Source organism: Musa acuminata, chromosome BXJ1-2, assembly GCF_036884655.1.
Source record: "Musa acuminata AAA Group cultivar baxijiao chromosome BXJ1-2, Cavendish_Baxijiao_AAA, whole genome shotgun sequence".
Taxonomy (NCBI): Eukaryota; Viridiplantae; Streptophyta; class Magnoliopsida; order Zingiberales; family Musaceae; genus Musa; species Musa acuminata.
The window spans coordinates 26,919,241-26,936,703 of record NC_088328.1 but is presented as its reverse complement, the minus strand read 5'-3'; the positions used below and the strand labels follow the sequence as shown (position 1 = coordinate 26,936,703).

At 39.8% G+C, this 17,463-nt stretch overlaps 4 protein-coding genes across 5 annotated transcripts; 3 read left to right on the top strand and 1 right to left on the bottom strand.

Moving 5' to 3' along the window:
- Positions 1–160: 160 nt before the first annotated feature.
- LOC135606217 (cytochrome P450 85A1-like) lies at positions 161–4,371 on the bottom strand. Of its 2 annotated transcripts, XM_065097132.1 has the most exons (10): positions 4,232–4,371; positions 3,948–4,160; positions 2,902–3,223; positions 1,936–2,085; positions 1,608–1,856; positions 1,440–1,526; positions 1,281–1,359; positions 1,056–1,162; positions 856–980; positions 161–565 (listed from the first exon to the last, which is right to left on the bottom strand). In XM_065097132.1, the coding sequence occupies exons 2-10, from the start codon at positions 4,136–4,138 to the stop codon at positions 478–480; spliced, it is 1,398 nt and encodes a 465-aa protein (XP_064953204.1). In that variant the 5' UTR covers positions 4,139–4,160; positions 4,232–4,371; the 3' UTR covers positions 161–477. The 2 variants fall into 2 exon arrangements, with proteins under 2 accessions (XP_064953204.1, XP_064953214.1); XM_065097142.1 differs by lacking the exon at positions 4,232–4,371 and having other exon boundaries at positions 2,902–3,348; positions 3,948–4,208.
- On the top strand, positions 4,137–9,463 carry LOC135611949 (uncharacterized). The gene is made up of 6 exons (XM_065107606.1): positions 4,137–4,142; positions 4,201–4,353; positions 6,087–6,245; positions 6,930–7,139; positions 7,385–7,435; positions 8,333–9,463. Exons 1-6 carry the CDS (start codon positions 4,137–4,139, stop codon positions 8,441–8,443), a joined length of 690 nt encoding a protein of 229 aa, XP_064963678.1. The 3' UTR covers positions 8,444–9,463.
- Positions 9,464–10,150: 687 nt separating this feature from the next.
- LOC135606215 (cytochrome b5-like) lies at positions 10,151–14,043 on the top strand. The gene is made up of 3 exons (XM_065097123.1): positions 10,151–10,425; positions 13,280–13,346; positions 13,504–14,043. Exons 1-3 carry the CDS (start codon positions 10,339–10,341, stop codon positions 13,749–13,751), a joined length of 402 nt encoding a protein of 133 aa, XP_064953195.1. The 5' UTR covers positions 10,151–10,338; the 3' UTR covers positions 13,752–14,043.
- Positions 14,044–14,971: 928 nt separating this feature from the next.
- LOC135613003 (uncharacterized) lies at positions 14,972–17,420 on the top strand. Its single transcript, XM_065109879.1, has 3 exons — positions 14,972–15,426; positions 16,338–16,676; positions 16,765–17,420. Exons 1-3 carry the CDS (start codon positions 15,133–15,135, stop codon positions 17,263–17,265), a joined length of 1,134 nt encoding a protein of 377 aa, XP_064965951.1. The 5' UTR covers positions 14,972–15,132; the 3' UTR covers positions 17,266–17,420.
- The last annotated feature ends 43 nt before the right edge of the window (positions 17,421–17,463 follow it).

Genomic DNA, 17,463 nt, shown 5'->3' with positions numbered 1-17,463 from the left:
GCACTAATTTGCCAAATGCTGTTTATCAGAGAGGAGAGTACCGATTCGCATGTTCCATTCAAGCAAACAGAGTTATGAAAACAAGCTGGATTTACAACGATGACATCTCCTGAGCTGTAATTGTTGTTAAGTAATTGGTGCGGGCTTTGAAGTCTAAGAATAATTAGAAAGTCAGGCTAATCATATTCAATGTATTAGAAAGTTAGGCTAACCATATTGCCACACAAATTGGGAACCAAGGCAAAACAGAGACATCACTGATTCAGTTGGTTGTCACTATTTCAACATATCAAGACCTTGTACTTATCGGATACTTATGGTACCTCTTCTATGAACAGACTTATAGCAGAAAACATCTGCACCTTTCTATCTAGGAAACGGTAGTTGTAACTTTCACTGACGCAGAAACAAAATATAGAAGCTTCTCTTCTGATCATTTGTTAGCAACACTACCTAATGCTCTGTACAGTTTTGACCCTAGTTTTCCCATACACGGATGTGCAGGCCGTTCGGAGCTTGTACTCTTGGAAATTTTAGTATTTTATCACCTCCAACTTCTTCCCATCTGTAATAGAAAATCAGGAAAAAGGTTATTTGAGAAAAAGTTAGGGGAACTCATGCTCGAGTTCACCACCGTGACACTTGAAGCAAAGATAAGAGATATAAATCACAGATGCTATATGCATCTTTGGATGAAAAGTTGATGAACAAAAGGTCTAGTAGTTTGTTATTATACTTCAATTGTATACTTTCTTAAGTTTGTTGAAGCTTATTTTTTATATCATGTAGCCAGATTATGCTTAGTTGCAAATTTAAGTGAAGCTGCTGAAGATAAAGATAGGAGAAATTGTAGACCTGTATCTGGTTACAAAATAGTGAAGGAATGTTGCAATTTCTGCTGTTCCCAATTCTTTTCCTGGGCACATCCTACTTCCTCCTCCAAACAGCATGAAATGCTGGTGTGAATCTAGGTTGCTCTCCTGCATTTAGTCAAGGAAGTATGCATTTAGCTTTTGTAATAAGCATCCCTGAACAACAAACTCATGATTTCTTACCTGCCATCTCCATGGGTTGAAGGTTAAAGGTTCTGGATACATAAAAGGATCATAGTTTATCTCTCTAGTGTAGACATAAATTCTCCAACCTTTTGGTATTGTGAAACCTGATGAAAACATGGTTTCTTTGATTAGAATAGGATAAGGTGACAAGATTGAGAAGTTTATCAGTCAGCAGTAAATTCATTTAAATCAAATAGTGTTTTTCTTTTCCTCTGGGCTCACCTTTCATTTCCATGTCCTGGGTTGTCTTTCGAAGTACCCCATTGACCACTGTGGCCATTCTTAGAGTCTCCAGTATTACCTACAATAAGAAACACTTTCTCCTGTAAGACAGATTTTGCTCAATTACTGGAAATAGCTCAGCGGGAGTCATTTACTTACTGCACGAGTAAAAGTCATGGACTTGTAGTTGTTCCAATCAATTGCATCCTTGCAGGACTTTTCATTATGAATTTTCAGATGTTCATTCTACAAGCGGAAGTCTAATGATAAGAGCAAAGAAAGTAAAAGAAGATCTAGGAATCACCAGTGCTAATCTTACTATCTTACCCTGAGTTCATCAAGGACTCTAGGATGATCATGGATATATTTAACAGCCATCATCGAAGTTGTTGAAACAGTTTCATATCCAGAATAGATTAAGGCAATCATCAGATCGATGATCTGTTCATCATCAAGTTTTACTTTGGAGCTTGGATCAATCTTTAGGAGGTGATCAAGAATGTCATTGTAGGAGCATCTTGAGATTCTTCTTTGCTCTATAATCCCATGCAACATGCTTACAACCTTCTTCCTTGCCTATAAGAAATCCACTAGCTATGAATTTGTATCTTATTATCCGAGTGAAAAATGGTAATACTCAGAAACTTGAAGCTACCTTCAGGCCTCGATAGTAGTTTGTGCCAGGAAAATTGATTGGTAAGGAAAGAGTCCCAAGAACAAGTTTGAAGATCTCTGTTCTTAGGCCCTTCGAGACTGGACCTGTCTCAATGCTAGCAATTTGCTTCAATGCTGACATCAGTGCCATCTGAACACAAAGAAGGAACTATAGATCTAAAATTGCAATATGTAGGCTAAAGCAATTAAACAATGTAAAGGATCTGTGGGTCTTAATCAGTGATGTATAAATCCTAGAATTTGTATGCATGCAGGCACCATTAACCTCCAAAATGACACTGCCATTTCCATTAAAAAAACATATAAAAGAGAATGAAATGTACCCTCTAAACATAGTTTTTCCTGATGCTTTTTCTTATAAAAGGATATTTTGTATCACTTCTTAATTAAAAGGGTGGCCAACCATTCATCTTCTTCAACCGCTGATGCCACACAAAAAAAAAAAAAAGAATAAGCCAAAGAGTGAAGAAGAGATATATGAAATTTCTACTACCGTTAATATTTTCGTATGTTTTATTGCTTTATGGGTGAACCTACTGTAGGATATCGAGAAGCAAAATACTACATAGATCATCTTCTTCAATCCCTGATGCCACGAAAAAAATAAATAAGCAAAAGAGTGAAGAAGAGATATATGAAATTTCTTCTACTGTTAATGTTTTAGTATGTTTTGTTGCTTTAAAGGTAAACCTACAGTTGGATATCATGAAGCAAAATAAAGCTTTGATAGACACCTGTTTTAACAAGTAACTCATTTTAGCAACTACTATAGCAGCATAAACGTTCTGATCTCTTCCCAAGTCCCTGCAGTCGGCATCTTTTTTTTCTTTTTCTTTTGCATCTTTTTAAGTGTGAACATAAACCAGGATCATCCACAAAGAACAATTGTGGTATACTGAGTGTAGAGAGTTATGTTCCTGCATAGGAGAATTGGAAACTGACTCACCTCCTTTGTTTTCTCTTGGATGTCAATGACTCTTCCATTCCAATCATCAATGTAGGACCTCATGAACTCATCAATCTTGGGCAGGAGCTGGTCCCTGATCAAGGGGGGGCTCACGAGGCCAAGCATGACACTCCTCATAATCTTATGCAGGGAACCATGCACAGCAGCAATGTTGGATCTCCCCAGTACATCCAACATGGACTGTGGATAGCCAGGAATGAAGCCTTTTCCTTCATTCATTAGAATGAACCTGTTGAGTTCTGGATCCATGCACACCACTGTAGGACATCCCAGTATATGTGACTTGAACAAACTCCCATGCCTATAGATGTGAGAAAACAACATGAACGCTTGAGAGGCATTTAAGATTTAGGAGCTAGAAGAGTTGAGGCTTGTAACAAGAATTTTCCTTTGAGTTAGCGTTTCCAAGATTTGAAGCTGGTGAATCTACATGAAGATTTGGACTTATGAGGTCAATATTGTGTTATATATCAATGGTAACACAGACAATAAAATCTGTCAGTTGACATGAACACTTCGACGACATCTAAGATTAAGGCCATCGAAGAGTGAAATATTTGTAGCCTAAGAATATACCATAGAGTTAGAATTTCCAGCATGTCAAGCTGGTGAACCTAAAGTGAAAATTTTAGTTATAAGGACAATAATGTGTTGTGCATTGAATGAAGGCAGAGATAGTAAAACAATGTCAATTCTTGCCAACCATAATATGAGCAGAACAAAGAAGAAAATGTTCAAATGGGAGATTCTAAGGAGAGAAATGTGACATCGCAATTAGAGTATAGTCACCTAGCAGACATAAAAAGAAATCAAGTTCAAGAAACAGTTTTTCAGCGAGCTACTTTTCTGTAAAACTCACTAAAACCAAACCAAAAAGAAGAGACATTGAGAAAAAAGAAAAGAAAAACACATTTTAGTCGCAGCAAATCTGTCATCTTGGAAGAGATCATCTTTGTATCAACTTTTATTTTTAAATTTTGGAAAGGAATCAAGAAATTCACATATCTCAGCTCTTTCCAGCTCACCTAAGTCTCTTGTTTTTCATGAAGCTAGGACCTTGCTTCAGGAACTCTGTAGTCTCCCCAAAGACTGGCCAACCCATAGTCCCCGGAGGCAGGCTCTTCTTCCTGTACCTCACCTCATTCCATCTCAACAGAGCACTACAGGTGACGAGGAAGGCCAGTGCCAACCCAAGCACCATCAACAAGACCACCATGTTTGCTACCAAGGATGAGCTCCTGCAACTCTCTGCCTTAGTATCTGCGTGCCTATTTATAGGCCTCCACATACCACAGAAGAAAAAAGTTACCTGTTCTTGAGGAAAAAAGAAAACAGTCTCTCCGCAGCAGGTTACAGGTCGCAACATTCGAGAGATCCCAGCTTCCCAGGACTGTCTTTGACCAAGGTCCCATCTGTTCAAGGTTCAATGAGGTATTTATTATTCAACCCCTAATTCCTGATCAAAAATCCAAATGAACTGCATGCTTTGTCATGAAGAAGCAGTCCTCTCTCTCTCTCTCTCTCTCTCTCTCACACACACACACACACAGAGCATCTGTAAATATTTGGCATATTTATTGCATGGCAGTTTATAACCTAAAAACTAAGTGATAGGAGGTCTGGATGTATACATTGTAGAGCCTTTCAATAATGACCTGGGATATTGAGATGTGAGGGGAAAAGAAATTGTCTGCAACTGCAAGCACTTGGGCGGCACATGGTGGCCATCACATTGAACTAAAGGGACTAAAGGAGAATATGTGGTGTGTATAGTACTCAACAACAACAACAACAAAAACGTCGGGTCCTCCTCACATGCCTGTTGTGTAGATCTTCTTAGCCCCATTGCAAAAATAATCTGGCTGCCAAAATTCTGATGCATGTGCTTGAGGAAGAAACTGATCAAAATGTGGGCCCTAGAGGACCATGTAAGTGGCTTTTGGTTTATGTCTGATAATTACTTCAGATTTTTCAGAAGAAACTATTTAAGAACATGCTAATTTTTATCATGAAAGTCTCTTTCTTTTTTATAAAGAGTTCACTAGAGATCTATGCGGTATGCCTAATCAATGAACCCTGTCAGATCTTAATCTGGTCAGTATTTAAATTTTTGCATTACATGGCATCTTATATACAAGTAAATTGCAGAAAACACTGCTGTGAATTATTTTGCTTTTTCATCACAACAATAAAGATAGTGTTAAGAACATAGAACTTAAAATACATGCCTTGTATAGGGGCTTAAACCTTTAGATGGAGTAACAATGACCAATAATTAAAAAACAGTATTAAGTGAAGCAATGGAAAACAGTTGTGTAGACGATAATACCTTTTTTTTTTCTTTTTCCGTTTTTGCTGAGACAAGATGGTGTGGCCATTGAGGTTATTATCATGAATTCATGATTAAGCTTCAGAAACATTAAATCACAACTGAAGAATGTATGTGCTGTACTGTTGATGTGTTACCTTAATTTTCTTCTTTAATTGTTAGGAATATTGAATTCTAAATCCTACACAGTTCCATGGTAAAATGAATGCAGGACTATGACACCATAGTTTGCCTAGTGACCTTTTTTATCTGACTTTGCCTCGAGGGTGACTCTGTGTCTTGGAGTGGGAAAAAATGGTGGCTAGGACTGTGACCTCAAGAAATGCATGGTCCCAACAGATCCTTAGATGTTGATTTGACAGCCAAGTTGAAGTTGCCCCTTTGCCCTTCTTTCTCCCGAAGTCTTCAGACGATAAGGGTACACCACACTACAGTGCCAAAAGGTGTAGTCGGCAGACGCGAAGGACGTCTCAGATGCCACCTCTCTCTCCCTATGAACGCAAGAAAACAGAGGTGACCAATTTTTTTTTGGTGGATATGCATGAAATATAGCAAGAAAAATTGATTGATACTGTTGAAGCAAGTAAGCATGCATGTTCTGTCATTAATAATTCTTTTCTTTGTTTGTTGTGAGTATATCTGGTACACATGCAAATAGAATTTATCTCCCTGATGATCACCAATTGCTGATAAGCCCCTTCCTCTGGTGACAGCTATGGCAGGAGCCACAATAACTCTACTGATGCTTTATTTTTTGCCTTAACAATTGATCAATAGTTTGATGCATGGTTTTGGAAGATGGCAGAAAAATAAGTGCAATGCTTGAACTGTACAGATACATGTACATGAGTTGCGTTTGCCTTCATCCAACGAGGGAGAAGCAAAAGGAGCAAAGGAATGTGTGGGACTCAAGAAGGTGCACGGTGGAGCTGTCAGCCAGAGTCTCTTTGCACGAGGGCTCTTCTTTGTCGTTTTCTGCCGTCTCTGTCCCTATGTGAGTACCTCTCCTTTACCCATTTAATGCCCTTCATATCATATGAGAGAAAAGAGAGCACAATATACTGATACTGATATGGTTAATTTGTGAATCATTCATCTTCATTAGATAATCCCCAGTTTTGCTGCTCTGCTTTGAAGATATCCCCTAACACATGAATACAGGCCTGCATGTGGTATGAAATTGTGCATGCTAAAATTTAAACATATGACATGGTATGTTCTTAAATGACTATTCACTTGAAAGTTGATATCATTTTCAAATAATCAATCATGAGACAGTGTGATATCCTGCTAACAAATTTGTGAAGGATCTCCAAGACATCATATACATATGGATATGCTTCAATTATTGGTTCAGAGCACAAGTGCAAAGCAAATTTGCTTTCAGGCTCTCTCTCCAATTCTAAATCATCAATCATTATGTAATGCCAAGGGGCAACATCAGCATCCTTTATATGTAAGATCCATGTGGCACACCTACACACTTTTCACCGAACTTTTATTTGTGCCTGCCCAAGGTAGAGATGGATCAATTCCCATCCTTGATCTCTCAAGACCATATTCAAACAAAAGCACAATCAAGGAGCAACAAGTCATATGCATATACATATATAAAAATGGATAGATAGATTTTGACATCTTTATTTTCATGACCTGTTTATTTTTGTCATGACAATAGCCAACATTGCATGAGCAAAAATCAGAAATTGAGGAATTCCAAAACCAAGATCATGCGCCAATCAAGTGCAAAGGTTTCACTTTGACCATAATGATGGCCCATGACAGGGACATACGAGAGGCAAGCATGAGGGGGAGCGACGCATACGGCTGTGACAATACGCACAAAACCAAGCTGATCCGTCCACAGTATACCATGTGGTACGTCGAGGTGGGGACAAATCACTGCATAAATTTACATGTACCAGAATGAAGAAAGATGTGGGGAAAAATTAATATACTGTTTTTTTTCTTCTCATGGGAAAGAACACAGGGTTTTAGTTATCTGTGCCAAACACCATCTAACAAAATACATATTACTTCACATGTATGTACGTGTCTTAAAATTTATGACTCGTCATCATTCTATCTATGCATCCAAGTGTTCTCTAATTGATATGAATCGTTCTATTTTAGGTGATGATGTGGATTCTGCTGATACTGGGCGATCCAGATAGTATAACGCAGGTACTTGGGTTACATTATATGAGCAATCTATTTCAGTAGGTATATTATCGACATATCATGATTCTACAATCAAACTTGATGATTAGCTCCAGTTAATTGATAGAAAACACTTATAATGCTTTGTTGTAATTTAGCTAATTTGGTTTGTATTCAATATTATATGCCTTAATGAGATATGATGGGAGATACCTTCTAACGAGAACATCTTATTAGTTCCACAAGATAAGACGAAGGGGGTTCCAAATTGTGTTTAACCTACCTATTACTGTTACTAAAAATTTGTGCTTAAACATATATTTTTTGATCCATTGTATCTGTTTAGGATTTAAAATGGATTCTATGGATCGTAGACGTGGCCAAGCAAGATATCACCTTCATGGAAATAATTTCTTAATATAAAGTCTTGTTTTAACGTTAGAAATAAAGGGCATAGTTTTGTATCTTTTCATAACACCTAACATGATATAGATAACATATTCCCAGATCACATGTCGGCTACGGTGGTGAGCCTGTCAATGTCATGCACCACCATTTGCACGAGGGTCTCCCTCTTGTCTTCTTCCTCTTTCCCTGCCCTCTGGGTAGCTATCTTTTGCCAAACTTCAATGCTTTCTGATAAGGAAGAGAAGTGGGGAGGGGGTTAGAGATCATAGAATCAAATGTACATCCACGAGAGAGATTGGATTGTGGAGCATGTGCTGGTCACTGTTCTCTCATCTTATTTCAAAAATTTGAGATGCATGCATTGAAGTACCTAAACCCAAACCCCACTAATAGATGATAACTTTTTGCTGTTGAGAAAGTGGAGACTAGCACATCCTCGGTGTTCTCATCTTTTTTTGTTTTTCTTCGTTGTTTTGATTGCAAAACTTACTCGGTTCCCGTCCATGGTGATAGAACCATGGCGTTATCTCAGGTTCTTGCCCGGTTTCAAGCTGCATAGAACCCCAGCAGGTCTACACCTCCAAGCAATGCTACGGTTTACGTGCGGTCTCTGCTGTGGATTAATTGATGTACCTGCACTAGACTCCACACGCTCGTGAGCAAAGGACGAGGACGAAGATGAATTCTGACCACCCCCACGTGTGACCTCTTCTGTCACACGTGTGATTGCTCAGAGGCAGACGACACGGAGAAAGAAGGAACACCTTTTGTGTCTCCTGTACGCGCGCGCGCGCGTGTGAGATAGAGATAGAGAGAGAGAGAGGGGTTCCCAAGAAGCTCAAACTCCAATATGTACTGTTCGTTGATGCTCAAGATTAACTCTGCAGATTCACATACTGTTTCCTGCAGCAAATGATGCAGTGGACGACCATGCACCAGCTTGTCTTTGTTCTTTGACCTAGAAAATGGTGGGAGTCCTCAGAGTAGAAACGTCAGAGACAAAAGCTCAGGCAAGTGCATGTCACCAGGAATCTCTTTCTGGGTTGAGTGGGAACTGGATTATCTTTTTTCTTTTAGTTCCTCTGGTTGTCTTCAATGCAACACTTGGCTGGCCATGGACCAGCATGTCTTTGTTCTTTGACACCATGGTGGACTCCTCAGAGCAAAACATTAGAGACAATCCCAAGCTGAAGCAGATGTATAAAGAGAATGATATGATGAAGAAACTATTGTCTGGGTTGATGAAGAACAGAGAGTTGGGACAGGACTGTGATGCTTCCAACCAACATGTTGCAGGAAGATCCTAAACCCACTCTGGCAAAGCACGCCCGCTCGTGTCTTCATGTCCGCAGAGCTTTTGTATGCTTCAGGACTCGTCCTTGTTGATGTTGCTATCTGCTGCACGCTTTGGACGTGGATGCGTCTGCTGAAAGCTCAGTATATATTATCAGTTGTTCCATCATGCGTTATGTATTAGCTCTAATTTTCTTCGGTCAATGCCATCAATTGTCAGATATGTTTTGTTCTACGTGCATTACAACAAAACGTTGTCTTCTCCAGCCTTCTTGTGCTTGACAATGTTGCACCTCATTCACTCACAGCCAAACTCTTCTTTTAAGAACCATTTGTTTGACATTTTCTGCACCACATTCAATCAGTCTCTTCCTTGTTCTTTTTTCTTCCTTGCTTTTGACTCGGTACAGTGAAGCAATGACTATGCATGAAATCAATTTGGAAACGCCAAGTCTTGATAATATGTAGAGAGAGAGAGAGAGAGAGAGAGAGAGAGAGAGAGCAGTAGTAACTCAGAGATCCAAATCCATCCTATATCCAGTTCTAATACCATTTTCTGTTTTACTTCGACGCCTCAAATCCAATTAACAGATTGGTAATCCTATTTAACATAATTTAATCATGAGTACCGAAAAAAAATCAACCCCTTGTCATTTGTATTTTCAGAAGTAGGGAATGTAAAAGTTGGAAAAACACAATCTCCTATATAAAAACCTTTGTAATAATCTTCCATTATTTGTAGATGTCTACTACAAGGATTAAATCTTGCACCACTTCAATTGTGATCCAGGGGTTCGATCTCGAGCTTGGGCTTACATGCCATTTTCGGGCTTCCCAAATGGGTCCATTTCTCGTCCATGGGTCCGTTCTAACTTGCTCCAATCCTTCGTCTCTCTCTCATAATCCCTAATTTTCATTTTCCACCCTTTTTTGTATTTTTTTGTCTCCACTATATATATATATATATATATATATATATATATATATATATATATATACTGACGCACACACCACCTCATCGAACAAATCGAATGCAACGAACAGCCCAATCCGATACTAAAGCCTTGCTTGCTCGACCCGCTACAACAACGGATCCGCTCTCTATTAATAAGCGGCGTAAGCAGAGAAAGGATAATTGAAAGGGGGGAAGAAGGCGGAAGTCGTCGATTGTCTTCTCCCCGTTCGCAATAGGTTGTTTGGGAAGAGCGAGCGAGCGAGGGAGAGCGATGGCGACCCTAAGCAAGTTGTATTCGATGCGAGAAGCCGCGGAGCACAACACCAGGGACGATTGCTGGGTCGTCATACACGGCAAGGTCTGATTTTTCTACCTTTCTTTCTCCTTCTTTACGCATATCGTTTAGGCTCTGTTTTGTTTGATTCGCCCACGGTGCCATTTTGGTGCATCTTGTTTACGCACGCGCTGGGTGTTACGCAGGGACTTGGTTGATTCTAAGTGTGATTTCAGATGAATTGTGTGGTCGGTGCTTTGTTTATTTTGATTACATGCTTTTATCAAACCCTAGTCTCGACTCGGACAAGAACGCTTGTTCATGGATTTGACGTGAATCCTATTCCAAGTAGGGTACGAAAGAGAGTGAGTTTTAAGCAAATTGATGTTACTGTGGCTTGGAATAGAACAATCATAACTATGGATACTGGTCTGGTACTTGTTACCCTTCCATTGTACTGTACATATTCGTTCTTGTGCAGAGTAGCGGACATGGGTGTCAATATGTCCGTATTAGGAAATTTTGTTCCTTTTCAATCATGATAACGAATTCTTTTCACACTTGGCGGAAATATCCTGGGCGTTGGATCAAGTTTTACGTTGGTGTTATTGCTGCTTGTTGCTAGTGGTGGAAAACACATGCAAACTTTCCATGTTTTAGGTTTTTATGTCTGCAGGAAAACTTTTATGTTCATGATCTGTTTCTTGATACGGGTTGAGCATTTCTATTGTTGGGTGTCTGGTTAAAGCTGCTACACGTGCCTCTATTATAGGTGCAGTTATATCGCCAAGATAATAACTGGTTAGGATAAATTGCAATGATGAACTTGTGAGGTCGATTGCTGATATTTCAGCATGACTTTTCAAGCCTACCAGTAGGCTGAGGTATTGATGATTAGTTGATAAGTCACCCAGAGATTGTCAGACCTAACTGTCTTCCACTTACCAAAAGAGACCAAATAATAATAGTAGAATATTGAAGCTTGAAGCTAATCACCAATTTATTCAAACTTGTATTGATATTCTTTTAGTGCTTGTAGTATCTCCCTTCATAAAAACATATGTCATCATGTTGGATTTATTGGTATTTAGTATATTAGAACACTTCTGGAGTAGAGTACAAGTACCATACGTGGTAAAGCTTGTAATGGAGCTAGCTGAAAGACCTTACTTTCAATTTACTGATTCAGCAAGCTGATGATTCTCTTTTATCAATGTTTAGAAATACAGAAGCTGGTTAATCCTTTTGTTTTAACTCAGAAAACTCAAATAATCAGTGCTTGTTTGCATTGATTAACACTTGCCTCAAAATTATACAATACTTAATGTTGTGAATACACACCTTCAATGCAGATTCAAGCCTCATTATCCTAACCTGAGTGTCTTGACCATGTGTTATCGTTTTTCAAACACAACAATTAGACCAAGCTGAGTAGTGCAATAGAGAATGAGGAAGTAGATTTTAGTTTATATCATTCTCAATCCTTGAGAAATAGAGGAGCTTAAATGCTGAGATAATAGAACACAAATATTTTGATACTCGAGAAGGTGCTTCAAACTCATGTCCTTGTAAAATCTTTTTTGTTCTCTGTAAATTGGCCAATTGGTTATCCATGCTTTTGCATATGTAGTAGATGCTTATGGTCTCTGTTACTCTTTTGTGCTCTGATGCTTGGCAGAAAGCAGATGGGAAGCCAAGTGAAGAAAGGGGAAAGAAGGGGTACGATAAGAGTGGATTAGAAAATAGAAACAATGTTAATTATAAGTGCTTGAAAGTTGAAACCTGAAAAAATTGTAATTGGAGTTCATCCTCATTATTGTGCTTGGGCTTAAGTTAGACAATTTGGAGCATCATCAAAATTTAGCAACTTGGCCTTTTATAAAAAAAGCCATTTTAAAGTATTAATTATTTAAATTTGGATATCATGAGAGAAAATTGCTTGTAGACTTTTCCTCTCAGGTAATAGCAAAGCACAGAGCATCTTTTTAAGCTTACTGTCTTGCTTTATTCTAAGTTTGTGTTATGTGGACCATTTCACATTTCTTCGGCATGGACAGATCCATGTAATGGGTAATGGTTATCCATTGAATATACTATTTGCTAACATTCTTTGGATGGAGTGAATCCTTTTTTTTTATTTGATTTATGCAAATAAGCAGATTATGAATGTTCTGGGAAGCTTTTGAAAACGATCTAATAGAGCAACATAGAAAGTAGAGGAATGCACATCCGTACTTAAGACTTCTCATTGGTGGCAATTTGTAGATCTTTGACCTTTTAGAGGGGATGTTTATAGTGCCAAAGTAAGCATATCGTGTACCCAGTTTATCACATTATAAGCCGGGTTAAGAGCCTTAGACCCCTGCTGTTGGATAAGTGCATTATGATTATTCCACCATGTTTCCAGATATTATATTAGTGTTCCTTGTTAACTTTTGGGTTTTCATCTCTTAAATCTAAACATCTTTAGATTGTATGACTCTGGTCTACCCAATATTTCTCTTGTGGTGTCTTCCTCTGGGAATTGTAGTGATATTAGATTCATTTTGCCATAGGGCATGCAATTTCAATTTTTTTTTTTCACTTTTTGATTTGAAATGGCTGATAGATAGCAGAAACTAATTAATCGGACACTTGAATGTGGAATAATGCAAAAGGTTCACGTGAAGCCCCTCAATGCCAATGGTAAGTAAAATTTCCGAGTCCTAAAAAAGAACAACTTCAAGCTGAGGATCAAAACAATTAGGACAGGTTTGCATAGCATAGGTATGCATATTCTCCTTGAATACTAGTTTGTCCGGTGCACCCAAGATAACAAAACAGAGGACTTGGACAAAAACCTATTTACTTGCTCTTTTATCTATCTTGGCATCTGAAAATTTAGAAAATTGTTTGGTTTTCTTTAAAACTGTGGATTTGTCATTGTTGTCCACTTCAGGTGTATGATGTGACTTCATATTTGGATGAGCACCCAGGAGGAGATGATGTGCTCCTCTCAGCGGCTGGTATGTGGATCTATCCTAGCCACCATTTTCTTAAACTTCAGGCATCCGAGGCATTTTGCAGTTTTTCAATTTCTTTTTTATGACAATAAAATGGTGTCTGACTTTAGGTATAAGTTTTTTTGCCTATTGACCAAATTGTATGTCTAATATTTTGAAGGGAGGGACTCGACTGAAGACTTTGAAGATGCTGGGCACAGCAAAAGTGCTCGTGAGCTGATGCAAGATTATTATATCGGGGAGCTAGATCCAGACACTGTTATTCCAGAGCTTGAGATTTTTCGGAAAGAAAAATCATCTGCTTTAACCACCATGCTCATGAACAAGACGGTGCAGTATTTGGCAGTCCCTGCGGTCATCCTTGGGGTCTCAGTAGTTGCCGGCATTTTGTTCTCACGAAGCAAGTAATATGATCCAAGAACTTCAACATCATCCGATCAGAGTCCTGCATGAAAGATGACATTTCTTTATACCGATCGATATTGCCCGTTGATGCCCAATATTTTTCAGTCAAATAATTCTTGAATTAGAGACATGGGATGTCATCCTGGGTAATCACGGGCTGCTACGTTTCAAGTAATTTTTTATTGTTTCAGTTTCTGTTTTAGTTGTGTGTCATTGTTGGAGAAGCAGTTGGTGTTGCTGATCCTCCCAGAAACCCTTCATTACATTCTTCTACTGAAGCACTCTATTTCATATATATTTGTCTGCCTATGAAATTTATGACCGATATTTGTGCAGCATAAAGAGCAGTGTGTTCCCAATTGTTTTAGGAGATCTTTAACCCTTATAAAAGCTGGAAACCTTTTATTTTCTTATAAATGGTCGAAATTTATCATGGAATCGTTGCATGGATTTTGAGCAAAAGCTTACGTGACTTGAAGTTGTGATGATTGTTCGTTTTTTCCATATTGGCAAATCAAGAGATATGATGAAATTGGTTTAGTTTATTATTAAGATAACTGAGCAAATGATAGACCATAGAATTTGACCGAAATGGTGATTAAAATTCAAAGAATCCAGTGGTAAAATTAAAGTTTATTTACTTGGAAGTTTCAATTGTTATGATGAAATTTCTCTCTTAAGTCAAAAGATAAAATTGCAATTGAGCTGCCCCTTTTACTGACAGAAAAGAAATCGTAGATCCATCAAATCAACTTGATCATGAATAGATCCAAATCAAAACATAATAAATAAAGTGTTACATTCAAATTTGCTTTGAAACTAGTTGTACTTTTTAAATGATTAGTAAAATATAGGCTCCTTTGAGATAGATTTTTTTCCCTAAAATATCCTTAAATTTTTTGCCATTTCATCCATGGCGTTGGCTTCACTCTATTTAGCCGACATAGATTGTGTATATATATACGTATATAATACGTAAAAAATTAAGGAAATAAATATAAGAATCACACTTTGCATATATGCAATTTTTGACATCCTTTGACCGCAAAAGTAGGTCAAGGGAGCAAAGGCGCCCATGAGACCTCTCGACAACTAATTTTACGGGGAGTGCGCTTCCTCCATTGCCATCTGCCAACCCCTCCTCTCTCTCTCTCTCTCTCTCTCTCTCTCTCTCTCTCTTCTTGCACTCTTCTTCTTTTCTCCTCCTCCTCCTCGTCCTCGTCCCCGTCCCCGTCCCCGTCCCGTGCATTCCTTCGACGAAGCAATAGCAAGGGTGGAGGGAAGGTGGATCCTTCCCTGAGCCCTCTCTCTCCGTTCATCTCCATTTCCATCTCCTGAGTTCTTTGGCATCCATCCACACCCCACCCGTCACTGGTCCAGTCTGATGAGAAAACTGTGCCCAAACCTCGATCGCGAAGATGGCCTCGACACCGTCCTCGAGGTCCCCATCCCGGAAGAAATGTTCGCCAGCGCGGGCACCGGCGCCGCCCGGTGGCGCAACATGAGGACCTGGCTCGAGGCGCAGGCCTTCGACAAGGCCGCCGCCCCCGCTCAGCTGTCCAGCCGCACCGTCGAACTGCAGCTCCTCCTCAACGTCGTCAGCTCGCCCCTCATCCCCTGCCCCGTTCCCCTCGATCACCCCTTCAACCTCTCCATTCAGATTCGGGATTGCTCCATTGTAAGACTCTCTCTCTCTCTCTCTCTACATGTACATCACATGTTCCATGTTGATACGTAGATTATAAATGGATAAGTATCGACCGCCTAAGCTTTGTTTGCTTATCTTTTTATTTTTTAGGTGACGAGCTTTTAATGTTACCTAATTTTATTATTGTATCTGAGTAGGGCTAATTATATCTTACCCTACTTAGTTAGCTATATTTAGTTAGCTACCTAATTGTATCTAAGTACTTTAAAAAGTTATATTAATATGTCAATAATTACGAAAGTAAAATATCTAAGTCTATTACACTAATACTATCAATTTTATAAATAAAAATATGAAAATAAAAAAATGAAAAGATAATTTTAATATTTTTGTTGATAGTGGCAAACAACGATATCACTAGAGGGCATAGGTGACTGTTGTGGATTAGGAGAATGACGATGAAAGATAAGGGTCACTTTGTATATGAGTTGACATTAATATAGATGTAGAACGGCAAAAGGGCCGCTTGACAACTACGTCAATGTTGACGTAAATGTAGAGTAGTCCTCATTTCTTGTTGATGCTCTTCTTATTCATAACAACCATCTGTGACCCATAGTAGTGTTGACGTCCATCATCACTGACGTTGTTCGTCACCATCAACTATAATATTAAAATTATATTTTTACCTTTTATTTTTATATTTTTATTGATAAAACTAACATTGTTAAAGTAAATGAACCATATATTTCACTCTAGATAAAAATATAATTTTTTAAATATAAAGATCGAAATACTTAATGTAATTAACTATCAGGATAATAAATAATTAGCCCTATCTAGAATTTTATATATATATATATATATATATATATATATATAAGCTTCATCCGTTAGCATTAAATTGACACGGTGTGACGGATGTTGTCCTGTTTCTAAAGCAAGCATCGACTGCCAAGTACATCATCCAGCAGTACATTGCAGCCACCGGAGGGCAGACGGCGTTGGCGTCGGTGAGCAGCATGTACGCTGTGGGCAAGCTGAAGATGAGTGCGTCGGAATTCCACGTCGGAAACCAGACCGTGGCCGCCAAGAGGAAAGGCGAGATCGGAGGGTACGTGTTATGGCAAAAGAACCCCGGCGTCTGGTACTTCGAGCTCATCATGGCGGGCAGCAAGATGAGCGCCGGCAGCGACGGCAAGGTGGCGTGGAGGCAGTCGGCTTCGGAGCAATCGCATGCTTCTCGAGGCCCGCCGCGGCCATTGCGCCGATCCCTACAAGTATTCTCCTCGCTCACAGTCAACCCAAGAGAAAAGATTGCGCGACTGGATCTAAATCGGTTTCCCTTTGTGTTAATGTTCTCTGCAGGGCTTGGATCCAAGGTCAACGGCCACCCTCTTCTCGGACGCGGTCTGCATTGGTGAGAAGGTCATCGATGGCGAGGAGTGCTTCATCCTGAAGTTGGAGTCGAACCCAGCGACCCTGAGAGCCCGGAGCGCCGACACTTTCGACATCATCCACCACACCATATGGGGATACTTCAGCCAGCGCACCGGCCTCCTCGTCCAGCTGGCGGACACCCATCTCCTGCGCATGAAGGCCGGACGACGAGGGCAGAGCAAGAGCATCTTCTGGGAGACGAGCATGGAGTCGGCGATCCGCGACTACCGCTACGTCGACGGCGTCAAGATCGCGCACGCGGGTCGGACCATGGTCACGCTGTTCCGGTACGGGGAGGGGTCGGTGAACCACAAGAGGAAGATGGAGGAGACTTGGACCATCGAGGAGGTGGACTTCAACCTGTGGGGGCTGTCCATGGAGTGCTTCCTGCCGCCGGCCGACCTGAAGGAGGAGGAAGGTGGCGACTGACCGCCATGGAGGATGAGGTTTCTGTCAGAGAAGTCTTAGCACCTCAATCGAGGGAATGGTAAGGAGGAGGAACGTAGGAACTCTGCATGCTTTAAAGAGAGAGAGAGAGAGAGAGAGAGAAAGAGAGCCAAGCATTATGCGTACCTGTGCACAAAGGCGTCGATCTCCTTGTCCGCTGTGCAATTATTGGAACCTGTC